This window comes from Oncorhynchus nerka, unplaced genomic scaffold, assembly GCF_034236695.1.
Source record: "Oncorhynchus nerka isolate Pitt River unplaced genomic scaffold, Oner_Uvic_2.0 unplaced_scaffold_1207, whole genome shotgun sequence".
NCBI lineage: Eukaryota > Metazoa > Chordata > Actinopteri > Salmoniformes > Salmonidae > Oncorhynchus > Oncorhynchus nerka.
Genome location: NW_027040126.1, coordinates 41,372 through 68,219, shown reverse-complemented (window position 1 = coordinate 68,219; position 26,848 = coordinate 41,372). Strand labels below are relative to the sequence as shown.

Below are 26,848 nucleotides of genomic sequence, written 5' to 3'. Positions count from 1 at the left end.
TAGAAAGGGTGCTCCAAAAAATGCTAAAAAGCCCATTGTGCGTCTATTATCAGAATGCTAACAAAATTAGCACAATTAATAGCGAATTTCCATGGAGGTTGCTAGCTAAATATTCTACATTCGTTTTTTTGCCACGTTTATTATATTACAAACACCTTAATGCATACTTTTAAATTATATTATGTTAGCGAAACAAAGCATAAAAATATATGTATATATATATATATATATATATATATATAGCATAAAATATATTTTTAAAAAATCCTTAAAGTATCGTTTTAGATTACTAATGTTATTGTTCCCATGTAATTTTGTCCTTGAACAATTTAAAGCTGCAATATGAACGTTTTTGGAAAACCCCACCAAATTCACATAGAAATGTGTGCTATAGATCTGTCATTCTCATCGAAAGCGAGTCTAAGAATCAGTTGATGTGTCCTATCTCTATGTTTCACGTAAGTTTTTAAAAGTTTTTGTGTCCTTTACTTTAGGTTTTGTACACCAGCTTCAAACCGCTGAAAATATATATTTTTTGGGTTATGGCTAATATATTTCACACCGGTTTAGATGGTACAATGATTCTCTACACTAAACTTGCTTGTTTTGTCACATCAACTGAAATGAGGCGAACTATTCTAAATGTCAGCAACCAGGAAAAGGTGGAGTGATTTCTGCATAGTGCATCTTTAATTGAAATACTGTAGAATTACATTCACTCCCAATGGAAGACTGCGCCTAGTGGGGAGGGGCAATATGGCCGACCAGTGGCTTCAAAGCCTCTCAATGGCGAATACATAGGATCATCAATCCATGGTTTAAATACATCTAGGGTTTATATACATCGCCTGGTGTTTTTTATTTATTGTATTCAGAGGAATGTCCCTGTATTGATGTGTAATATTGGTATTATTGCTGCAATAATAATAATACAAAATTAAATAACCATTTGTCTGATAAATATGTTTTATGTGACCAATAAAATTTGATTTGAAAGAGCGGCATTTGCCTGACTTGTGGAACCCGTTTTCCGAAACATCCAAAATTATGGCAAAAGCATTATGGGTAAAGTCAAATCAGTGATCGTCATGAGAAGTGGGTTAGTTTTGATTTCTTGTGTTTTCTGAGGAACAGAAGAAATGTCTGTTGGACATCAAACAAGCTGATGGATATAATGTAGGGCACCTGTCGAGGGAGGACACCTGTCGAGGGAGGACACCTGTCTAGGGAGGACACCTGTCTAGGGAGGACACCTGTCTAGGGAGGACACCTGTCGAGAAAGGACACCTGTCTAGGGAAGACACCTGTCGAGGGAGGACACCTGTCTAGGGAAAGGACACCTGTCTAGGGAGGACACCTGTCTAGGGAGGACACCTGTCGAGAAAGGACACCTGTCGAGGGAGGACACCTGTCGAGGGAGGACACCTGTCGAGGGAGGACACCTGTCTAGGGAGGACACCTGTCTAGGGAAGACACCTGTCTAGGAAGACACCTGTCTAGGGAGGACACCTGTCTAGGGAGGGCACCTGTCTCAGGGAGGACACCAGTCTATTTAAGGAACCTTCCAGGAGGACACACTGAATCATAGGGAGGGCACCTGTCGAAGAGGACACCTCTTCTAGGGAGATCTTATTTGAGGGAATCTCACCTGTCCAGGGAGGGACCTGTATGTACTGGAGAGACACCTGTCTAGGGAGGACACCTTTCTGCCAAATGTGTGACACCTGTCGAGGGAGGACACCTGTCTGGGAGGACACCTGTGGTGGGGAGGACACCTGTCGTGGGGGAGGACACCAACTGTCTAGGAGGACACCTCAACTGTGGTGGGGAGCATGAGGACACAACTGTGGTGGGGAGGACACCTGTGGTGGGGAGAGCACCTGTCGGGGAGGACACAACTGTGGTGGGAGGAAGAGCAATCAACTGTGGTGGGGAGCATGGGAGGACAATCAACTGTGGTGGGGAGCATGAGGAGCAATCAACTGTGGTGGGGAGCATGAAGGCATGAAGACAATCAACTGTGGTGGGGAAGAGCAATCAACTGTGGTGGGGAGCATGAAGAGCAATCAACTGTGGTGGGGAGCATGAAGAGCAATCAACTGTGGTGGGGAGCATGAAGAGCAATCAACTGTGGTGGGGAGCATGAAGAGCAATCAACTGTGGTGGGGAGCATGAAGAGCAATCAACTGTGGTGGGGAGCATGAAGAGCATGAAGAGCAATCAACTGTGGTGGGGAGCATGAAGAGCAATCAACTGTGGTGGGGAGCATGAGGAGCAATCAACTGTGGTGGGGAGCATGAGGAGCAATCAACTGTGGTGGGGAGCATGAAGAGCATGAAGAGCAATCAACTGTGGTGGGGAGCATGAAGAGCAATCAACTGTGGTGGGGAGCATGAAGAGCAATCAACTGTGGTGGGGAGCATGAAGAGCAATCAACTGTGGTGGGGAGCATGAAGAGCAATCAACTGTGGTGGGGAGCATGAAGAGCAATCAACTGTGGTGGGGAGCATGAAGAGCAATCAACTGTGGTGGGGAGCATGAAGAGCATGAAGAGCAATCAACTGTGGTGGGGAGCATGAAGAGCATGAAGAGCAATCAACTGTGGTGGGGAGCATGAGGAGCAATCAACTGGTGGGGAGCATGAAGAGCAATCAACTGTGGTGGGGAGCATGAAGAGCAACCAACTGGTGGGGAGCATGAAGAGCAATCAACTGTGGTGGGGAGCATGAAGAGCATGAAGAGCAAAATCATTGGAGTTCCCGATGTATGGTAGAAGAGACTGAGATTGCTCAAATCAAAGGCAGTTGAGAGTCTCCTATGCAGAGGCTGTCAAAAGGGTTGAAAGAGTGAGTATATCTGAAGGTCCTGCGGTAGTGTAGAATGGTATGCCTACATTGGAGCCTTCAGCACAGACTGAGAATCAACAGCAGGACCCTGAAATCCTTCATGTGAAGATAGTGGACTGTGTCATTTAAATCATTGGTGATAGATGGAAGTTGAAAGTAAATCAAGAAAGATCGATATAATTGTTAATGTAGCTGAACTATTTCTGGGATGAAAATCTTTATACGTTATTATTATTATTTTATGTTCAGTGGTTAAAGTTTTTGTTTTCACCCCACCCAGTAGGTGGTGGCAATGTACAATTTTGGGATGTAGTCCGCCAATAAAACCTCGAAGAAGAAAACCGTGCTGCCTGCCTGCCTCCGAACTTTCTCTCCCCTCTTTAACCATCTCCCTCAGATGACCACTCAAAGCCATGAATTTTCTATTGACTGTCAATCTCATTATGTTTTGTTTTGTTTCTTTAAAGCGCGTTGAGATCCTTTATGTACTGAATAGCGCTAAAAAAAAGTTGAATAAATTATTTTTAAATGTTGCTGTTTCTGGCGAACATTTTATGTGGTTGCAAAACAAACGGAAGTGACTCGGATGTCACTTCCGTTTGTTTGTTGTGATCCGCTAGCGGCGGTTTCTATGCGATTCGAAGCGGGACCGTTGAAATTATGAAAACAGCGACCACCGAACATTTAGGGTTGTTCGCGAATATAAATAGTAAATGCTAACCCCATTTAATTTATGGATATTACAACAACAACAAAAAATAATAATTTGTAAGGAATTAGCCAGCTAGCTATGAAGCTACCTGTTGGACAGTGAACTTTTCCAACTATTCGACGTTGGCTAACTATAACTATGTAACTAACTAGTACTGTACAGTAGCTAACAGTTAATGCAACCACAGACAAGGAGCTAGTTACCAGTATATGTCGTGCAACAGTCGACGTTGTTAGCTAGCTAGTACAATCATACAACTAGCTAGCTAACGCCTTAACTGTCCTTGAACTCTTGAGTTCGCTAATCCTTAATCTTCGGTAATACTAAAGTTATATGCTCAGTAGTTAGCTGGCAAAAAGCAGATCACTACTTGTTTGACAAAAGCGGGGTAGCTAACGTTATCTAGATACAAAATGCCTCCGAAGAAGCAGAAAAACCCGTCGGTGAATATCTCCAGCTCCCTAGAGGAGTCGGAAGAATTCAGTCTGGAGACCACGGTGCCTACGGAAGACATCTCGTCGTCGGACGAACGGGACCGCACCGGGACACAGAAAGTCACCCGACAGCTCATCGAGAGGAAAGAGCTACTGCACAACTTACAGCTGTTAAAAATAGAGATGTCGCAGAAAAATCTCATCATAGATAACATGAAAGTGGACCACTTGACAAAGGTAGTTAGCTAGGATCTCAAAGATGTTCTGTCGAGCTACCAAACCTTCACATCAGCATACATGTGGGGTTGCTTCTCAAATAGTATCCTATTCTATTACTTATGACTAGAGGGCCCTAAAGTAGGGACGTCAAACGACGTTCAGCCTGCTTCTTTTATGTTATCTTTAACTCTACATGGTTGGAAAAGGACTTGTAAGTAAGTAAGCATTTCACTGTTAGTTTACACTTGTCTATGAAGAATGTGACATAAAATGTGACTTGCTGCACAGACCCTAAAAAACATCTGTCCCGCTTTAAAGTTACTCTTGACAGTTTTAATAGTAGAATGCACAAGGTGCTATTTCTAAATTGGGTGGTGCGTAATCAGGTCCTCTTGTCATGTCAGTCATTACAGACCGTAGAGAGATATTCATAACGTGTCAGAGATGTCCAGATCAACTAGCCCACGTCAGCTAACGTTACAAAAATAAAAACATTTCAACTAGCCCACGTCAGCTAACGTTAAAAAAATAACAACATTTCAACTAGCCCACGTCAGCTAACGTTAAAAAAATAACAACATTTCAACTAGCCCACGTCAGCTAACGTTAAAAAATAAAAACATTTCAACTAGCCCACGTCAGCTAAAGTTAAAAAATAAAAACATTTCAACTAGCCCACGTCAGCTAACGTTAAAAAAATAAAAACATTTCAACTAGCCCACGTCAGCTAACGTTAAAAAAATAAAAACATTTCAACTAGCCCACGTCAGCTAACGTTAAAAAATAAAAACATTTCAACTAGCCCACGTCAGCTAAAGTTAAAAAATAAAAACATTTCAACTAGCCCACGTCAGCTAAAGTTGAAAAATAAAAACATTTCAAACTAGCCCACAGCTAAAGTTAAAAAATAAAAACATTTCAACTAGCCCACGTCAGCTAAAGTTTAAAAAATAAAAACATTTACTCATCAAGTGTTACACAAATCAAAATATATTTGAGATTCTTCAAAGTAGCCACCCTTTGCCTTTGTAGTGTCTTAACACTTAGTACTTATTTATGTAATAAGAAAGACTCGGAATACAAGCAATTGAACTGGAGCTTCACATTTACTCAAACTAGTTAGTACCAGAATAACATAGAACAATACTGCGCATGACCAAGGGTGCTCCATCCTTAAAGGGGACATCAGTAATTAACAGAACATAACATTCCTTCTCTTATACAATCAGAGTTACTTTTACCAAACCACAACTGAAACATTTCCCAGAACTTCTTGTAGTTATTTTGCATCTTTTAATTTGAACTTGAACAGTTCGTTTTTGTTTGTTTGTTTATAAGTCTAGTCTGTCTGGTGGACGGTGCCTTCGTTCTGGGTAGCGCCTCGGATTGTCTGGAGGCTCCTGAACATCCTCAGTGTGTGCTTGTTCCATTATAGCGTCTGCTATAGCAGCACCTTCATCAACACGTTCCCTTCTTTCAGCCTGGGGTCTCTCTACTGCCCCACCGTCCTCTACAGTTCCCTGTGTGTCACTCTCAGGAGCTCTCTGTGCCTGTTCTCTCTCGATTGTTGTGCTGTTTTCCGTGGAATGCATTTGGTTAATGTGACGCCGCCACATTATGTCTGGGCTCACTTGAACCTGGTAAGTTCTGGGTCCCGTTTGTGTGTGTACGGTCCCTCTTGTCCATTTCCCTCCTCTTCTGTAGTCTCGCACCATCACTTCCTGTCCTGTTTGGAGATGGCGCTCCCGGCCACCGGAGAGCATCTTGGCTTGTTTGTTCAGCACTTCATTACGCCTGTTTGGCTTCATGATGTCCAGCTGTGTGCGGAGAGGCCTCCCGAACATCAGTGCGGCTGGGCTTTCATTTGTCGTGGCATGTGGGGTGTTTCGGTAGGAGGCCAGGAACTTGGCCAGTTTTGTTTGCAAAGTCCCTTCGTCTCGTTTTGCTGCACGGAGTCCTTGCTTTAGGGTTTGCACAAAGCGTTCTGCCAGCCCATTGGTGGCAGGGTGGTACGGAGCTGAGGTTGAGTGTTTGATTCCATTTACTGACATGAATCTTGTAAACTCGTCACTTACAAAAGCTTGCGCGTTGTCACTTACCAGCTGCAGTGGCAAACCGAAGCGTGCAAACGTTGTTCTGAGACACTCTATCGTCTGAGCTGAGGTGGAGGAGTCAGTGCAAAACACCTCTGGCCATTTGGAATGGGCATCAACTATAACCAGAAACATGTGCTTTTCAAAGGGACCAGCGTAGTCCACATGAATTCTCTGCCATGGCTCTGCGGGCCATTCCCATGGGTGGACTGGGACAGGAGCAGGCATGTGAAGGGTTTCCAAACATCCACTACAGTTCTTTGCCATATTTTCTATCTGTTGGTCCAGACCTGGCCACCAGAAGTGGCTCCTCGCGAGCAGCTTCATTTTGACAATTCCAACATGACCTTCATGTAGTTGCTGCAAGACTAGATGTTGGCATTTCTGGGGTATCATGACTCTCATTCCCCACATCAAACATCCTTGGTACGTTGTAATTTCGTTTCTCCGCTGGAAATACGGAGTCAGCTCCTTTCTGCCAGTAGCTGGCCATCCTGACATGGTGTAGGTGTACACTTTTGACAAGGTCACATCTTTCCTTGTCTCCTGTTTGATAACTGTGCTTGTGACTGGTAGTGCCTCAAGCTGAGCGGTATGGAACATGTCCACTGCATCCACCCTCCTTTGTCTTTCTCTTGTACACGGCAGTCTGGATAATCCATCTGCATTTGTGTGGAGGGATGACGGCTTAAACTCAATGTCATACATATGACTGGCAAGGAACAGGGCATATCGCTGTAACCTGGCTGCTGTCATTGCCGGAATGCATTTCTTTGGACTGAAAATGGAAAGCAACGGCTGGTGATCTGTAACCAGTGTGAAACGCTTGCCATATAGGTATGCGTGGAATTTCTTGACGCCCACACTAGTGCCAGTGCTTCTTTGTCGATTTGTGAGTAGTTTTTCTCTGCATCATTCAATGTTCGTGACGCGAATGCAACTGGCCTCTCTGACCCATCTTTCAGTGTGTGTGAAAGGACTGCCCCTAATCCATAAGGGACGCATCACAAGCCAACTTCACTGGCATTTCAGGGTCGTAATGCATCAGGACCTGTTCAGATGTTATGAGCCGTTTTGCCTCCAGAAATGCATTTTCACACTGCTCTGTCCACCGCCATGTCCTATTCTTTTCCAGGAGCTGATTTAGAGGCTGGAGTACTGCTGAAAGGTTTGGGAGGAATCTTCTGTAGTAATTGATCAGTCCCGTGAAAGATCTCACTTCTGGATATTTTGTGGTCGTGGTGCCTGTACCACTGCCTCGATTTTGTCCTGTGTTTTGTGCAATCCATTGCAGTCAATCTCATATCCACAGAAGACAATCTTGTCTTTGAAGAACTCACACTTCTTTAAGTTTGCCTGTAGACCATACTCTTTCAGTCTTTTCAGGACCTCTTCCAGGTTAGCCAGGTGCTCTTTGTCGGTGCGTCCTGTTATGATCATGTCATCCAGGATACACTGGGTTCCTGGGATTCCTTGCAAAATCTGGTCAATAGTTCGTTGCCAAATGGCTGGGGCTGATGCAATGCCAAAAACCAGGCGGTTATACCTGTATAGACCTTTGTGTGTGTTTATTGTCAGGTACTGTTTGGAACTCTCTTCAACCGGTAGCTGCAGGTAAGCCTGTTTCAGATCGATTTTACTGAAGTGTTTCCCACCAGCTAGTGCAGCAAAGATGTCATCCAGACGTGGTAGGGGGTATTGGTCCACATGCAACATTGATTCACAGTTACCTTGAAGTCCCCACACATTCTAACAGACCCGTCTTTCTTCACAATAGGAACTATGGGTGTGGCCCATTCGCTTCTGTCCACTTTCGTCAGGATCCCTGTATCCTGCAAGCGATCGATTTCCGCTTCCACCTTTGGTCTCAGGGAGTATGGAACAGATCTGGCTTTGCAGAATTTTGGGGTTGCATCATCTCTTAGTACAAGTTTTGCTGTGAAGCCTTTTACTGTTCCCATCTGATCACTGAAAACTGTGTTGTATTTCTTCCGCAAGTGTTCCAGTGTTTGGTCTGTGCCTTTCTCTTTGGACTGGAACGTGTGGAGCATTTTCAAGTCACACCAATTCAGCTTTATTTTTGAAAGCCATTCCCTGCCAAATAATGGGGGCCAGTTCCAGGCACAACATACAGCTGTAACTGCTGTGTTTGCCCCCCATAATGCACTCTGACTTGCAACGCCCCATTGGACTCAATCTCTCTCCTGAGTATGTCTTCAGCAACACATTTGTGTTCTTCAGCTTGATAGCCTTAAAATGCTCATTGTAGACAGTAGTGGAAATTATAGACACTGCAGATCCTGTGTCCAGCTCCATTTTGAGGGGTTTGCCTTCGATATCTGGTGTCACCCATATTATGCTACTGCTGGGAGAAGTCACTGTGTTTAACTCCATTGTACCAATTAATCGTTCATCTGAATCACTGCCACTGTTCTCTGCTAGTGCATTCACAGACCCTTTAATTTTCTCAGTTTTCCTGTTGTGACTGAATTTTGCTTTGCATGCTCTTTGAATGTGCCCCTTCTACTGCATTTGTGACAAATTTCGTCTTTGAAACGGCAATCCTCTGCTCTGTGACCATCTCTGTCACACCTGTTGCATTTTTCGTTCACACGGGGCGCTGTCGACTGCGTGAAAACTTGTGCAGGGAAATTTGTGACAGGTCAGTACTTCTTTTACTTTGCAACTCAAATGCATCTTTAGTCGCGATTTCCATAGCCACAGCAATTTCAACAGCCTTTGCAAACGTGAGCTCTGATTCTGTGAGCAAACGTTTTGAATGTGTTCATGTTTCAGTCCACAAACAAATCTATCCCTTAATGTGTCATTTAGGTTCTCTCCCAACTGGCAATGTTCCGACAGTTTCTTCAACACTGCTACATATGTACTAACCCCTCCCCTCATTCTGATCTCTCTTGTGGAAACGAAAACGTTCCGCGATGAGGAGTGGTTTAGGTGATAGGTGATTTTGCAATATCTCCACAATCTCTGTGAATGTTTTATTTGAGGGCTTCAGAGGGGCAGTCAGATCTCTTAGCAAACTGTATGGTTTTGGGCCAATTAAACTCAACAACGCTGGTACTCTTTGTTATCAGCAATGTCGTTTGCAATGAAGTACTGTTCCAGTCGTTCAATGTAAGTTGCCCAGTTTTCTTGCGTGTCATCAAACACATCTATTTTCCCGATGCTAGCCATTCTCTTTACCTCCGGCTCCACAGGTCTTTGATCTGCCGCCTCGTTCTCGTCAGCTCTCCCCTCGTTTTCACTGCTTGCTAGCTGTTGTGCTACAGGGTCAAAATCTTCCTCTCTTCCTACGAACTCCATCTGAATTCGTGATGCACACTGCAGGTAATCATCCTCGTCGCCTTTGTAGTGTCTTAACACTTAGTACTTATTTATGTAATAAGAAAGACTCGGAATACAAGCAATTGAACTGGAGCTTCATATTTACTCAAACTAGTTAGTACCAGAATAACATAGAACAATACTGCGCATGACCAAGGGTGCTCCATCCTTAAAGGGGACATCAGTAATTAACAGAACATAACAGCCTTGATGACAGCTTTGCACACGCTTGGCATTCTCTCAACCAGCTTCACCTGGAATAATTTTCCAACAGTCTTGCTGAGCACTTGTTGGCTGCTTTTCCTTCCCTCTGCGGTCCAACTCATCCCAAACCATCTCAATTGGGTTGAGGTCGGGTGATTGTAGAGGCCAGGTCATCTGATGCCTCATTCTCCTTCTTGGTGTTGGGTCATTGTCCTGTTGAAAAACTATGCCATATCATTTTTTTTAACTGTGCTGTTTCACAAAAGGTTGTGAACCTAAATACATTTTCCAGACCCAGTATAATTTGCATTTCGTTATCTTGTTGTTTTTCGTCCCACCCTTTTAGCTCCAAACACTACCTGTCCTTTCAACATTATTTTCCCATGGTATTGTACTTAATCAGGTAGGAACTGATAAAGGAGTCCAAAAACTGTGCGGCCATTTTAGATTTATTTACATTATATACCAGATACGGGGTAGTGCACTATATAATAGGAAAGTTAATTAGAGGCCATTGGGGACGCTCTTATGTATCCCTCTACTTGTTCTGTGCTCTCTTCCCTAGACGGAGGAGCTGGAGGAGAGGCTGAATGTTGCCCTGCACCAGAAACAAGTCCTGGCTCTGAGACTGGACAGCCAGCTGCAACTCACCCAGGATGAGAGGAGGTAGGAACAGATCTGAGACTGGACAGCCAGCTGCAACTCACCCAGGAGGAGAGGAGGTAGGAACAGAGTTGAGACTGGACAGACAGCTACAACTCACCCAGGAGGAGAGGAGGTAGGAACAGATCTGAGACTGGACAGCCAGCTGCAACTCACCCAGGAGGAGAGGAGGTAGGAACAGATCTGAGACTGGACAGCCAGCTGCAACTCACCCAGGAGGAGAGGAGGTAGGAACAGAGTTGAGACTGGACAGACAGCTACAACTCACCCAGGAGGAGAGGAGGTAGGAACAGATCTGAGACTGGACAGACAGCTGCAACTCACCCAGGAGGAGAGGAGGTAGGAACAGATCTGAGACTGGACAGACAGCTACAACTCACCCAGGAGGAGAGGAGGTAGGAACAGATCTGAGACTGGACAGACAGCTGCAACTCACCCAGGAGGAGAGGAGGTAGGAACAGATCTGAGACTGGACAGACAGCTGCAACTCACCCAGGAGGAGAGGAGGTAGGAACAGAGCTGAGACCTTGACTAACCTTAGCCATAATAATATGGCAGATACAGAGTTTCTCTGATCAGTCGTAGGGGTCGTAGGTCAACACAGGATCACCTTGCTGAACTCAGAACCTCTAAAAGATTGGAAGATGTTCAACCAAGTCTCTCTGATCAGTCGTAGGGGTCGTAGGTCAACACAGGATCACCTTGCCGAACCCAGAACCTCTAAAAGATTGGATGTTCAACTAAGTCTCTCTGATCAGTCGTAGGGGTCGTAGGTCAACACAGGATCACCTTGCTGAACCCAGAACCTCTAAAAGATTGGAAGATGTTCAACCAAGTCTCTCTGATCAGTCGTAGGGGTCGTAGGTCAACACAGGATCACCTTGCCGAACCCAGAACCTCTAAAAGATTGGAAGATGTTCAACCAAGTCTCTCTGATCAGTCGTAGGGGTCGTAGGTCAACACAGGATCACCTTGCCGAACCCAGAACCTCTAAAAGATTGGAAGATGTTCAACCAAGTCTCTCTGATCAGTCGTAGGGGTCGTAGGTCAACACAGGATCACCTTGCTGAACCCAGAACCTCAAAAATATTGGAAGATGTTCAACCAAGTCTCTCTGATCAGTCGTAGGGGTCGTAGGTCAACACAGGATCACCTTGCCGAACCCAGAACCTCTAAAAGATTGGAAGATGTTCAACCAAACAGGTTGGCTTGGAAAGGGTGCCCTCTTTTTAGATGTGCCTCTAGTCAGTGTGGTTCTCTGTCTGTCCTGCAGGAGGCAGCAGGCTCTGAGGAAGCAGGAGATGGATGGCATCCTACTGAGACAGAAGCAGCTGGAGGAGACTAACAGACGGCTGTGTGACAAGGCAGGAGACCTGCGACGCAGCCTCAGGGACCTGGAGCTCACCGAGGACAAATACAAGGAGCTCCGAGATATCCCAGAGGAGAGACTCTCTATCACTGAATACGTAGCGGTGAGAACTGGGGAGAGATCCTGCTAATGTGGTGTGGTAATGTGGTATGGTAATGCAGTGTGTTGTTATAATGCAGTGTGTTGTGTTATAATGCAGTGTGTTGTGTTATAATGCAGTGTGGTGTGGTAATGTGGTATGGTAATGCAGTGTGTTGTTATAATGCAGTGTGTTGTTATAATGCAGTGTGTTGTGTTATAATGCAGTGTGTTGTGTTATAATACAGTGTGTTGTGTTATAATGCAGTGTGTTGTGTTATAATGCAGTGTGTTGTTATAATGCAGTGTGTTGTTATAATGCAGTGTGTTGTGTTATAATGCAGTGTGTTGTTATAATGCAGTGTGGGGTGGTAATGTGGTATGGTAATGCAGTGTGGTATGTTAATGCAGTGTGTTGTTATAATGCAGTGTGTTGTTATAATGCAGTGTGTTGTGTTATAATGCAGTGTGTTGTGTTATATTGCAGTGTGTTGTGTGTTAATGCAGTGTGTTGTTATAATGCAGTGTGTTGTGTTATAATGCAGTGTGTTGTGTTATAATGCAGTGTGGTGTTATAATGCAGTGTGTTGTGTTATAATGCAGTGTGTTGTGTTATAATGCAGTGTGTTATAATGCAGTGTGTTGTTATAATGCAGTGTGTTGTGTTATAATGCAGTGTGTTGTGTTATAATGCAGTGTGTTGTGTTATAATGCAGTGTGTTGTGTGTTAATGCAGTGTGTTGTGTTATAATGCAGTGTGTTGTGTTATAATGCAGTGTGTTGTGTTATAATGCAGTGTGTTAATGCAGTGTGTTGTGTGTTAATGCAGTGTGTTGTGTTATAATGCAGTGTGTTAATGCAGTGTGTTGTGTTATAATGCAGTGTGTTGTGTTATAATGCAGTGTGTTGTGTTATAATGCAGTGTGTTGTGTTATAATGCAGTGTGTTGTGTTATAATGCAGTGTGTTGTGTGTTATAATGCAGTGTGTTGTGTGTTATAATGCAGTGTGTTGTGTGTTATAATGCAGTGTGGTGTTATAATGCAGTGTGTTGTTATAATGCAGTGTGTGTTATAATGCAGTGTGTTGTGTTATAATGCAGTGTGTTGTGTTATAATGCAGTGTGTTGTGTTATAATGCAGTGTGTTGTGTTATAATGCAGTGTGTTGTGTTATAATGCAGTGTGTTGTGTTATAATGCAGTGTGTTGTTATAATGCAGTGTGTTGTGTTATAATGCAGTGTGTTGTGTGTTATAATGCAGTGTGTTGTGTTATAATGCAGTGTGTTGTTATAATACAGTGTGTTGTTATAATGCAGTGTGTTGTGTTATAATGCAGTGTGTTGTGTGTTATAATGCAGTGTGTTGTGTTATAATGCAGTGTGTTGTGTTATAATGCAGTGTGTTGTTATAATGCAGTGTGTTGTTATAATGCAGTGTGTTGTTATAATGCAGTGTGTTGTGTTATAATGCAGTGTGTTGTTATAATGCAGTGTGTTGTTATAATGCAGTGTGTTGTTATAATGCAGTGTGTTGTGTTATAATGCAGTGTGTTGTGTTATAATGCAGTGTGTTGTGTTATAATGCAGTGTGTGGTGTTATAATGCAGTGTGTTGTGTTATAATGCAGTGTGTTGTGTTATAATGCAGTGTGTTGTTATAATGCAGTGTTGTGTTATAATGCAGTGTGTTGTGTTATAATGCAGTGTGTTATAATGCAGTGTGTTGTGTTATAATGCAGTGTGTTATAATGCAGTGTGTTGTGTTATAATGCAGTGTGTTGTGTTATAATGCAGTGTGTTGTTATAATGCAGTGTGTTGTGTTATAATGCAGTGTGTTGTGTTATAATGCAGTGTGTTGTTATAATGCAGTGTGTTGTGTTATAATGCAGTGTGTTGTGTTATAATGCAGTGTGTTGTGTTATAATGCAGTGTGTTGTGTTATAATGCAGTGTGTTGTTATAATGCAGTGTGTTGTTATAATGCAGTGTTGTGTTATAATGCAGTGTGTTGTGTTATAATGCAGTGTGTTGTGTTATAATGCAGTGTGTTGTGTTATAATGCAGTGTGTTGTGTTATAATGCAGTGTGTTGTGTTATAATGCAGTGTGTTGTTATAATGCAGTGTGTTGTGTTATAATGCAGTGTGTTGTGTTATAATGCAGTGTGTTGTGTTATAATGCAGTGTGTTGTGTTATAATGCAGTGTGTTGTGTTATAATGCAGTGTGTTGTTATAATGCAGTGTGTTGTGTTATAATGCAGTGTGTTGTGTGTTATAATGCAGTGTGTTGTGTTATAATGCAGTGTGTTGTTATAATACAGTGTGTTGTTATAATGCAGTGTGTTGTGTGTTATAATGCAGTGTGTTGTGTGTTAATGCAGTGTGTTGTGTTATAATGCAGTGTGTTGTGTTATAATGCAGTGTGTTGTGTTATAATGCAGTGTGTTGTGTTATAATGCAGTGTGGTGTTCTCCCAGGTGTGTTTCTATGAGGTGGTGAGTCCTCTCAAAGCCCAGCTCTCTGAGCTCCATGTCAAGAGGAACAGCCTGACAGATGACCTGGAGACACACAGAACTGAGATCAAGGCCCTTATGAAGGTATATACACACACACACACACACACACACACACACACACACACACACAGACAGATCAGAGCATGGAGGTACAGAGAGTTACAGATCAGAGCCTTCATGGAGGTACAGATAGAGGACAGATCAGAGCCTTCATGGAGGTACAGACAGAGAGAGGACAGATCAGAGCCTTCATGGAGGTACAGACAGAGAGAGGACAGATCAGAGCCTTCATGGAGGTACAGATAGAGGACAGATCAGAGCCTTCATGGAGGTACAGACAGAGAGAGGACAGATCAGAGCCTTCATGGAGGTACAGACAGAGAGACAGATCAGAGCCTTCATGGAGTTATAAGACAGAGAGAGATCAGACAGATCAGAGCCTTCATGGAGGTACAGACAGAGGACAGATCAGAGCCTTGGATGGAGATACAGATGGAGAGAGAGGACAGATCAGAGCCTTCATGGAGGTACAGACAGAGAGAGGACAGATCAGAGCCGTCATGGAGGTACAGACAGAGGACAGATCAGAGCCTTCATGGAGGTACAGACAGAGAGAGGACAGATCAGAGCCTTCATGGAGGTACAGACAGAGAGAGGACAGATCAGAGCCTTCATGGAGGTACAGACAGAGAGAGGACAGATCAGAGCCTTCATGGAGGTACAGACAGAGAGGACAGATCAGAGCCTTCATGGAGGTACAGACAGAGAGGACAGATCAGAGCCTTCATGGAGGTACAGACAGAGGACAGATCAGAGCCTTCATGGAGATACAGACAGAGAGAGGACAGATCAGAGCCTTCATGGAGGTACAGACAGAGAGAGGACAGATCAGAGCCTTCATGGAGGTACAGACAGAGGACAGATCAGAGCCTTCATGGAGGTACAGACAGAGAGAGGACAGATCAGAGCCTTCATGGAGGTACAGACAGAGAGAGGACAGATCAGAGCCTTCATGGAGGTACAGACAGAGAGAGGACAGATCAGAGCCTTCATGGAGGTACAGACAGAGAGAGGACAGATCAGAGCCTTCATGGAGGTACAGACAGAGAGAGGACAGATCAGAGCCTTCATGGAGGTACAGACAGAGAGAGGACAGATCAGAGCCTTCATGGAGGTACAGACAGAGAGAGGACAGATCAGGCCCTTCATGGAGGTACAGACAGAGAGGACAGATCACAGCCTTCATGGAGGTACAGACAGAGAGGACAGATCAGGGCCATCATGCAGGTACAGACAGAGAGAGGACAGATCAGAGTCTTCATGGAGGTACAGACAGAGAGAGGACAGATCAGAGCCTTCATGGAGGTACAGACAGAGAGAGGACAGATCAGAGCCTTCATGGAGGTACAGACAGAGAGGACAGATTAAGGCCTTCATGGAGGTACAGACAGAGGGAGGACAGATCAGAGCCTTCATGGAGGTACAGAGAGAGGACAGATCAGAGCCTTCATGGAGGTACAGACAGAGAGAGGACAGATCAGGGCCTTCATGGAGGTACAGACAGAGAGAGGACAGATCAGAGCCTTCATGGAGGTACAGACAGAGAGAGGACAGATCAGAGCCTTCATGGAGATACAGACAGAGAGAGGACAGATCAGAGCCTTCATGGAGGTACAGACAGAGAGAGGACAGATCAGGGCCTTCATGGAGGTACAGACAGAGGACAGATCAGGGCCTTCATGGAGGTACAGACAGAGAGGACAGATCAGAGCCTTCATGGAGGTACAGACAGAGAGAGGACAGATCAGAGCCTTCATGGAGGTACAGACAGAGGACAGATTAAAGCCTTCATGGAGGTACAGACAGAGGACAGATTAAAGCCTTCATGGAGGTACAGACAGAGAGAGGACAGATCAGAGCCTTCATGGAGGTACAGACAGAGGACAGATCAGAGCCTTCATGGAGGTACAGACAGAGGACAGATTAAAGCCTTCATGGAGGTACAGACAGAGAGAGGACAGATCAGGGCCTTCATGGAGGTACAGACAGAGAGAGGACAGATCAGAGCCTTCATGGAGGTACAGACAGAGGACAGATCAGAGCCTTCATGGAGGTACAGACAGAGAGGACAGATCAGAGCCTTCATGGAGGTACAGACAGAGAGAGGACAGATCAGAGCCTTCATGGAGGTACAGACAGAGAGAGTACAGATCAGAGCCTTCATGGAGGTACAGACAGAGAGAGGACAGATCAGAGCCTTCATGGAGGTACAGACAGAGAGAGGACAGATCAGGGCCTTCATGGAGGTACAGACAGAGAGGACAGATCACAGCCTTCATGGAGGTACAGACAGAGAGAGGACAGATCAGAGCCTTCATGGAGGTACAGAGAGAGGACAGATCAGAGCCTTCATGGAGGTACAGACAGAGAGGACAGATCAGGGCCTTCATGGAGGTACAGACAGAGAGAGGACAGATCAGAGCCTTCATGGAGGTACAGACAGAGAGAGGACAGATCAGAGCCTTCATGGAGGTACAGACAGAGAGAGGACAGATCAGAGCCTTCATGGAGGTACAGACAGAGAGAGGACAGATCAGAGCCTTCATGGAGGTACAGACAGAGAGAGGACAGATCAGAGCCTTCATGGAGGTACAGACAGAGGACAGATTAAAGCCTTCATGGAGGTACAGACAGAGGACAGATTAAAGCCTTCATGGAGGTACAGACAGAGAGAGGACAGATCAGAGCCTTCATGGAGGTACAGACAGAGGACAGATCAGAGCCTTCATGGAGGTACAGACAGAGGACAGATTAAAGCCTTCATGGAGGTACAGACAGAGAGAGGACAGATCAGGGCCTTCATGGAGGTACAGACAGAGAGAGGACAGATCAGAGCCTTCATGGAGGTACAGACAGAGGACAGATCAGAGCCTTCATGGAGGTACAGACAGAGAGGACAGATCAGAGCCTTCATGGAGGTACAGACAGAGAGAGGACAGATCAGAGCCTTCATGGAGGTACAGACAGAGAGAGGACAGATCAGAGCCTTCATGGAGGTACAGACAGAGAGAGTACAGATCAGAGCCTTCATGGAGGTACAGACAGAGAGAGGACAGATCAGAGCCTTCATGGAGGTACAGACAGAGAGAGGACAGATCAGGGCCTTCATGGAGGTACAGACAGAGAGGACAGATCACAGCCTTCATGGAGGTACAGACAGAGAGAGGACAGATCAGAGCCTTCATGGAGGTACAGAGAGCCTTCATGGAGGTACAGACAGATCAGGGCCTTCATGGAGGTACAGACAGAGAGAGACAGATCAGAGCCTTCATGGAGGTACAGACAGAGAGAGGACAGATCAGAGCCTTCATGGAGGTACAGAGAGAGGACAGATCAGAGCCTTCATGGAGGTACAGACAGGACAGATTAAAGCCTTCATGGAGGTACAGACAGAGAGAGGACAGATCAGAGCCTTCATGGAGGTACAGACAGAGAGAGGACAGATCAGGGCCTTCATGGAGGTACAGACAGAGAGAGGACAGATCAGGGCCTTCATGGAGGTACAGACAGAGGACAGATCAGAGCCTTCATGGAGGTACAGACAGAGAGAGGACAGATCAGAGCCTTCATGGAGGTACAGACAGAGGACAGATCAGAGCCTTCATGGAGGTACAGACAGAGAGAGGACAGATCAGGGCCTTCATGGAGGTACAGACAGAGAGAGGACAGATCAGGGCCTTCATGCAGGTACTGTTTGTCTTAGAGCAGTGTCGGTTCTGCAGCTACGGCAGTTTCTAAGAGGGGCGTTAATTGTTTGTCGGCCCATGTGATTGTTTTGTAACCCTCCTCCTGTGGTGTAGAGTTACGAGGAGGAGCGCAGGGCGAGGTCAGAGCTGGAGATCAGGAACCAGAGACTAACTCTGGAGCTGGCTGACACTAAAGGGCTCATCCAGGAGGGAGACTTCAAGCGGGACAACTACTCTAACATCAAACGGTAAGAGAGAGAGAGGGAGGAAAGACCACCTCAGTTTTCAGCAGGACAATTACTCTAACATCAAACGGTGAGAGAGAGGGAGAGAGAGGGAGAGGGAGGAAAGACCACCTCTGTTTTCATCAGGACAACTACTCTAACATCAAACGGTGAGAGAGAGGGAGAGAGGGGGAGGGAGGAAAGACCACTTCTGTTTTCATCAGGACAATTACTCTAACATCAAACGGTGAGAGAGAGGGAGAGAGAGGGAGGGAGGAAAGACCACTTCTGTTTTCATCAGGACAACTACTCTAACATCAAACGGTGAGAGAGAGGGAGAGAGGGGGAGAGGGAGGAAAGACCACTTCTGTTTTCATCAAGTGTCCCTGTCAGATCAAATGTCTGGAGAAGGATTTACAAAAATGGACTCTTTTCACTTTGAAAAATGTATTTGTGTGTTTAGACATTTAGAAACTAAACGTCGATCCTCCCTTCCGTTCCAGTGAGCGGGATGCGTTTGAGTGTGAGGTGAGAGAGTTGAGGAAGAGGCTGGAGCTGCTGGAGATGACTCATGAGGTCCAGACCAGGGAGAGGAATGAGCTGAGTCGAGAGGTACAACACCAACCTGGATACTACTACTGCTACCTGCCGAACACCTTGATGTTGCCAACAGTACCACTGATTGGCTGATAGATGTTGTCTCACCTTCCTTTAGTGGAAGATACTGACTGGACCTCCCTCTGAATTACAGCATCTGCTAAATGACAACATGTCACGTTAAATGTCCTCCAGCAGACGGTGACCCTCCTCCAGATGGATAGACTACCTCTAACCCCTCTGTCGTCCAGGTGTCTACTCTGCAGCAGTCAGTGACCCTCCTCCAGATGGATAGACTACCTCTAACCCCTCTGTCGTCCAGGTGTCTACTCTGCAGCAGTCAGTGACCCTCCTCCAGATGGATTGACTACCTCTAACCCCTCTGTGTTCCAGGTGTCTACTCTGCAGCAGTCAGTGACCCTCCTCCAGATGGATTGACCACCTCTAACCCCTCTGTCCTCCAGGTGTCTACTCTGCAGCAGACGGTGACCCTCCTCCAGATGGATTGACTACCTCTAACCCCTCTGTCCTCCAGGTGTCTACTCTGCAGCAGTCAGTGACCCTCCTCCAGATGGATAAAGACTACCTCTAATTCTAACCCCTCTGTGTTCCAGGTGTCTACTCTGCAGCAGACGGTGACCCCCTCCAGATGGATTGACTACCTCTAACCCCTCTGTCCTCCAGGTGTGTACTCTGCAGCAGTCAGTGACCCTCCTACAGATGGATTGACTACCTCTAACCTCTCTGTCCTCCAGGTGTCTACTCTGCAGCAGACGGTGACCCTCCTCCAGAAGGATAAGGAATATGTTCACAGACAGAGCATGGAGCTGAATGTGCGCTGTGCCCACCAGGAAGACCGTCTAGAGAGGCTGCAGACCCAGCTGGACGGTGCCCAGAGGGCCAGGGAGGAGGTCTATCACAAATACATCGCTTCTAGGTCAGTACTCCTCCCTAACCCTTCTGGGTCGGTACTCCTCCCTAACCCTTCTGGGTCGGTACTCCTCCCTAACCCTCCTAGGTCAGTACTCCTCCCTAACCCTTCTGGGTCAGTACTCCTCCCTAACCCTCCTAGGTCAGTACCCCTCCCTAACCCTTCTATATCAGTACTCCTCCCTAACCCTCCTATATCAGTACCCCTCCCTAACCCTTCTATATCAGTACTCCTCCCTAACCCTTCTATATCAGTACTCCTCCCTAACCCTTCTAGGTCTGTACTCCCCCCTAACCCTTCTATATCAGTACTCCTCCCTAACCCTTCTAGATCAGTACCCCTCCCTAACCCTTCTGGATCAGTACTCCTCCCTAACCCTTCTAGGTCAGTACCCCTCCCTAACCCTCCTAGGTCAGTACTCCTCCCTAACCCTCCTAGGTCAGTACTCCTCCCTAACCCTTCTATATCAGTACTCCTCCCTAACCCTTCTATATCAGTACCCCTCCCTAACCCTTCTAGGTCAGTACCCCTCCCTAACCCTTCTGGATCAGTACTCCTCCCTAACCCTTCTAGGTCAGTACCCCTCCCTAACCCTTCTATATCAGTACTCCTCCCTAACCCTTCTAGGTCTGTACTCCCCCCCACCCTTCTATATCAGTACTCCTCCCTAACCCTCCTATATCAGTACTCCTCCCTAACCCTTCTAGGTCTGTACTCCCCCCCACCCTTCTATATCAGTACTCCTCCCTAACCCTTCTAGGTCAGTACCCCTCCCTAACCCTTCTATATCAGTTCTCCTCCCTAACCCTCCTATATCAGTACCCCTCCCTAACCCTTCTATATCAGTACTCCTCCCTAACCCTCCTATATCAGTACTCCTCCCTAACCCTTCTAGGTCAGTACTCCTCCCTAACCCTTCTATATCAGTACTCCTCCCTAACCCTTCTATATCAGTACTCCTCCCTAACCCTTCTATATCAGTACTCCTCCCTAACCCTTCTATATCAGTACTCCTCCCTAACCCTTCTATATCAGTACTCCTCCCTAACCCTTTTGGGTCAGTACTCCTCCCTAACCCTCCTATATCAGTACCCCTCCCTAACCTTTCTATATCAGTACTCCTCCCTAACCCTTCTAGGTCAGTACCCCTCCCTAACCGTTCTAGGTCAGTACTCCTCCCTAACCCTTCTAGGTCAGTACCCCTCCCCAACCCTAACCCAGAGGGCCATGGAGGAGGTCTAAGATAAATATATAGCTTCCAGGTGGGTACCCGTCAAGAGGTCTCCATCGCCACCTAAAGCTGGGCAGTGTGACTGCAGTACAGACCACCTGGAACGCCCCCTAAGGGCTGGACAGAGCTAGCCAGCCCTTTGGGTGCGTTCCTCCTCAGGTGTGTGTATTGCAGTCTCCTGTCGTGATAATCAGATCTAACAACGCCTGCCTGGAGAAGTGCTTTACCTTCTTAGGAACCTTCTTGATGATACATTACATGACCAAAAATATATGGACACCTGCACGTCCAACATCTCATTCCAAGATCATGGGCGTTAATATGGAGTTGGTCCCCCCTTTGCTGCTATAACAGCCTCCACTCTTCTGGGAAGTCATTAATATGGAGTTGGTCCCCCTTGCTGCTATAACAGCCTCCACTCTTCTGGGAAGTCATTAATATGGAGTTGGACCCCCCCTATAACAGCCTCCACTCTTCTGGGAAGTCATTAATATGGAGTTGGACCCCCCTTTGCTGCTATAACAGCCTCCACTCTTCAGGGAAGTCATTAATATGGAGTTGGTCCCCCCTTTGCTGCTATAACAGCCTCCACTCTTCAGGGAAGTCATTAATATGGAGTTGGACCCCCCCTTTGCTGCTATAACAGCCTCCACTCTTCAGGGAAGTCATTAATATCGAGTTGGACCCCCCTTTGCTGCTATAACAGCCTCCACTCTTCAGGGAAGTCATTAATATCGAGTTGGACCCCCCTTTGCTGCTATAACAGCCTCCACTCTTCTGGGAAGTCATTAATATGGAGTTGGACCCCCTTTGCTGCTATAACAGCCTCCACTCTTCTGGGAAGTCATTAATATGGAGTTGGACCCCCCTTTGCTGCTATAACAGCCTCCACTCTTCTGGGATGGCATTAATATGGAGTTGGACCCCCCTTTGCTGCTATAACAGCCTCCACTCTTCTGGGAAGTCATTAATATGGAGTTGGACCCCCCTTTGCTGCTATAACAGCCTCCGCTCTTCAGGGAAGGCTTTCCACTAGATGTTGGAACATTGCTGCAGGGACTTGCTTCCATTCAGCCACAAGAGCATTAGTGAGGTCGGGCACTGATGTTGGGCGATAAGGCCTGGCTCGCAGTCGGCGTTCCAATTCATCCCAAAGGTGTTCGATGGGGTTGAGGTCAGGGCTCTGTGCAGGCCAGTCAAGTTCTTCCACACTGATCTCGACAAACCATTTCTGTATGGACCTTGTTTTGTGCACGAGGGCATTGTCATGCTGAAACAGGAAAGGGCCTTCCCCAAACTGTTGCCACAAAGTTGGAAGCACAGAATCATCTAGAATGTCATTGTGCTGTAGCGTTAAGATTTCCCTTCACTGGAACTAAGGGGCCAAAACCATTATTCCTCGTCCACCAAACTTTACAGTTGGCACTATGCATTCAGGCTCGTAGCCTTCTCCTGTCATCCACCAAACCCAGATTCGTCCGTGGGACTGCCAGATGGTGAAGTGTGGTTCATCCCTCCAGAGAACTTGTTTCCACTGCTCCAGAGTCCAATGGCGCTGAGCTTTACACCACTCCAGCCGACGCTTGGCATTTCACATGGTGATCTTAGACTTGTGTGCAGCTGCTCGGCCATGGAAACCCATTTCATTTCATTTGGGTTAAATGCGGTTAGACACATTTCAGTTGAATAAATTCAGTTGAATAACTGACTTAGGTATCCCCCCTTTCCCAGTTTGGAACTCTTGTCGTGAGTTCTGGAACTTTCCACTTCACAATAGAGGCAATTACAGTTGACCCGGGACAGAAATGTGACAAACTTGTCTTGTTGGAAAGGTGGCATCCTATGACGGTGCCACGTTGAAAGTCACTGAGCTCTTCAGTACGGGCCATTCTACTGACAATGTTTGTCTATGGAGATTGCATGGCTGTGTGCTCGATTTTATACACCTGTCAACAACGGTTGTGGCTGAAATAGTCCAATTCATTAATTTGCTGGGGTGTCCACATACTTTTGTATATACAGTACCAGTCAAAAGTTTGGACATATTATATATATTATATATATTCATTCAATGTTTTTTTGCTATTTTCTACATTGTAGAATAATAGTGAAGACATCAAAACTATGAAATAACACATATGGAATCATGTAGTAACCAAAATAGTGTTACACAAAACTTTTGTTTCTTCCACGTAGCCACCCTTTTCTTTGATGACAGCTTTGCACACTCTTGGCATTCTCTCAACCAGCTTCACCTGGAATTCTTTTCCAACAGTCTTGAAGGAGTTCCCACATATGCTGAGCACTTGTTCGCTGCTTTTATTTCACTCTGAGGTCCAACTCATCCCAAACCATCTCAATTGGGTTGAGGTCGGGGGATTGTGGAGGCCAGGTCATCTGACGCAGCACTCTCCTTCTTGGTCAAATAGCCCTTACACTTATACAGCCTGGAGGTGTGTTGGGTCATTGTCCTGTTGAAAAACAAATGATAGTCCCACTAAGCACAAACCAGATGGGATGGCGTATCGCTGCAGATTGCTGTGGTAGCCATGCTGGTTAAATATGCCTTGAATTCTAAATAAACCACTGACAGTGTCACCAGCAAAGCACCGTCACACCTCCTCCTCCATGCTTCACGGTGGGAACCACACATGCAGAGATCATTCGTTCAACTACTCTCTACATCTCACGAAGACACAGCGCTTGGAACCAAAAATCTCATATTTGGACTCATCAGACCGAAGGACATGTTTCCACCAGTCTAATGTCCACTGCTCGTGTTTCTTGGTCCAAGCAAGTCTCTTCTTCTTATCGGTGTCTTTTAGTAGTGGCTTATTTTCAGCAATTCGACCATGAAGGTCTGATTCACGCAGTCTCCTCTGAACGGTGAAGCAGTGAAGCATTTATTTGGGCTGCAATTTCTGAGGCTGGTAACTCTAATGAACTTATCCTCTGCAGCAGAGGGAACTCTGGGTCTTCCTTTCCTGTGGCGGTCCTCATGAGAGACAGTTAACTCTAATGAACTTATCCTCTGCAGCAGAGGGACCTCTACTGAACTTATCCTCTGCAGCAGAGGGACCTCTAATGAACTTATCCTCTGCAGCAGAGGGACCTCTACTGAACTTATCCTCTGCAGCAGAGGGAACTCTAATGAACTTATCCTCTGCAGCAGAGGGAACTCTAATGAACTTATCCTCTGCAGCAGAGGGACCTCTAATGAACTTATCCTCTGCAGCAGAGGGAACTCTAATGAACTTATCCTCTGCAGCAGAGGGAACTCTAATGAACTTATCCTCAGCAGCAGAGGGACCTCTAATGAACTTATCCTCTGCAGCAGAGGGACCTCTAATGAACTTATCCTCTGCAGCAGAGGTAACTCTGGGTCTTCCTTTCCTGTGGCGGTCCTCATGAGAGCCAGTTAACTCTAATGAACTTATCCTCTGCAGCAGAGGGAACTCTGGGTCTTCCATTCCTGTGGTGGTCCTCATGAGAACCAGTTTCATCATAGCTGCTTTGCTTTATCTTGGCCGGGTCGCAGTTGTAAATGAGAACTTGTTCTCAACTTGCCTACCTGGTTAAATAAAGGTGAAATAAATAGCGCTTGATGGTTTTTTCCGACTGCACTTGAAGAAACTGTCAAAGTTCTTGAAATGTTCCGTATTTATTGACCTTCATGTCTTAAAGTGATGATGGACTGTCGTTTCTCTTTGCTTATTTGAGCTGTTCCTGCCATACTATGGACTTGGGTCTTTTACCAAATAGGGATATCTTCTATATACCACCCCTACATTGTCAACACAACTGATTGGCTCAAAAGCATGAAGAAGGAAAGAAATTCCACAATTTAACAAAGCACACCTGTTAATTGAAATGCATTCCAGGTGATTACCTCATTAAGCTGGTTGAGAGAATGCCAAGAGTGTGCAAAGCTGTCATCAAGGCAAAGGATGGCTACAATCAGGTATAATATAATGGTTTTTCCACAGAGACCACTACAAGACAGAGTACGAGAATAAACTTGCTGAGGAGCTGGAGAACATTCGTCTGAAGACCAGCCAGGAGATCGATAGCCTGCAGAGGACCTCAAAGGAGATGTACGAGAGAGAGAACAGGTGAGATTATAGAGATGTACCAGAGAGAGAGAACAGGTGAGATTATAGAGATGTACCAGAGAGAGAGAGAGAACAGGTGAGATTATAGAGATGTACCAGAGAGAGAACAGGTGAGATTATAGAGATGCTCTAGCGGGAACTCTTTCACTGTGTTCTGAATACAGTACTGTACTTTACTCAGACCATGTAGAGAGAGAACAGGTGAGTGTCCTCTAGAGGGAACTCTTTCACTGTGTTCTGAATACAGTACTGTACTTTACTCAGACCATGTAGAGAGAGAACAGGTGAGATTATAGAGATGAACCAGAGAGAGAGAGAGAACAGGTGAGATTATAGAGATGTACCAGAGAGAGAGAGAGAACAGGTGAGATTATAGAGATGTACCAGAGAGAGAGAGAGAACAGGTGAGATTATAGAGATGCTGCCCGTGTCCTCTAGAGATGAACTCTTTCACTGTGTTCTGAATACAGTACTGTACTTTACTCAGACCATGTAGAGAGAGAACAGGTGAGATTATAGAGATGTACCAGAGAGAGAACAGGTGAGATTATAGAGATGTACCAGAGAGAGAACAGGTGAGATTATAGAGATGCTGCCCGTGTCCTCTAGAGATGAACTCTTTCACTGTGTTCTGAATACAGTACTGTACTTTACTCAGACCATGTAGAGAGAGAACAGGTGAGATTATAGAGATGTACCAGAGAGAGAGAGAGAGAACAGGTGAGATGATAGAGATGTACCAGAGTCCTCTAGAGAGAACTCTTTCACAGTGTGAGATTATAGAGACTTTACTCAGACCATGTAGAGAGAGAACAGGTGAGATTATAGAGATGCTGCCCGTGTCCTCTAGAGGGAACTCTTTCACTGTGTTCTGAATACAGTACTATACTTTACTCAGACCATGTAGAGAGAGAACAGGTGAGATTATAGAGATGTACCAGAGAGAGAACAGGTGATAACAGAGATTTGAATACAGTACTATACTTTACTCAGACCATGTAGAGAGAGAACAGGTGAGATTATAGAGATGCTGCCCGTGTCCTCTAGAGATGAACTCTTTCACTGTGATTTGAATACAGTACTGTACTTTACTCAGATCATGTATTCAGATATTCAACAAATTGTGTGAATCAGTGCCCTTAAAAATGCACCTTATTCCCTATTTAGTGCCCTTGTCGAAAGTAGTGCGCTTATGCACCCTATTTGATAGTGCACTACTTTTGACTAGGACCCATAGGTACCATTTGAGCCAGTTTGATTGGGAGACTTTAAAATTATTATTTTATTTTAACATAAAGTCGATTGTTTGTTAATTCTGTTTTAATTCTTACTGCTTCGGTCTGTCCTCTAGGAACCTCCGTGAGACGCGGGACAACGCAGTGCTGGAGAAGGACAGAGCGACGACGGCAGAGAGAGAGACACAGGCCAGATACGACCAGCTACTAGAACAGTAAGAGAGAGACACAGGCCAGATACGACCAGCTACTAGAACAGTAAGAGAGAGAGAGACCAGATACTACCAGCTACTAG

General features: G+C 45.6%; 1 protein-coding gene across 1 annotated transcript; it reads left to right on the top strand.

Annotated features, from left to right (window-relative positions):
* The first annotated feature begins 3,432 nt into the window (after window positions 1–3,432).
* On the top strand, window positions 3,433–26,819 carry pibf1 (progesterone immunomodulatory binding factor 1). The gene is made up of 9 exons (XM_065015932.1): window positions 3,433–4,229; window positions 10,419–10,519; window positions 11,790–11,988; window positions 14,439–14,558; window positions 18,338–18,471; window positions 18,951–19,059; window positions 19,800–19,981; window positions 25,193–25,318; window positions 26,670–26,819. Exons 1-9 carry the CDS (start codon window positions 3,972–3,974, stop codon window positions 26,770–26,772), a joined length of 1,332 nt encoding a protein of 443 aa, XP_064872004.1. The 5' UTR covers window positions 3,433–3,971; the 3' UTR covers window positions 26,773–26,819.
* The last annotated feature ends 29 nt before the right edge of the window (window positions 26,820–26,848 follow it).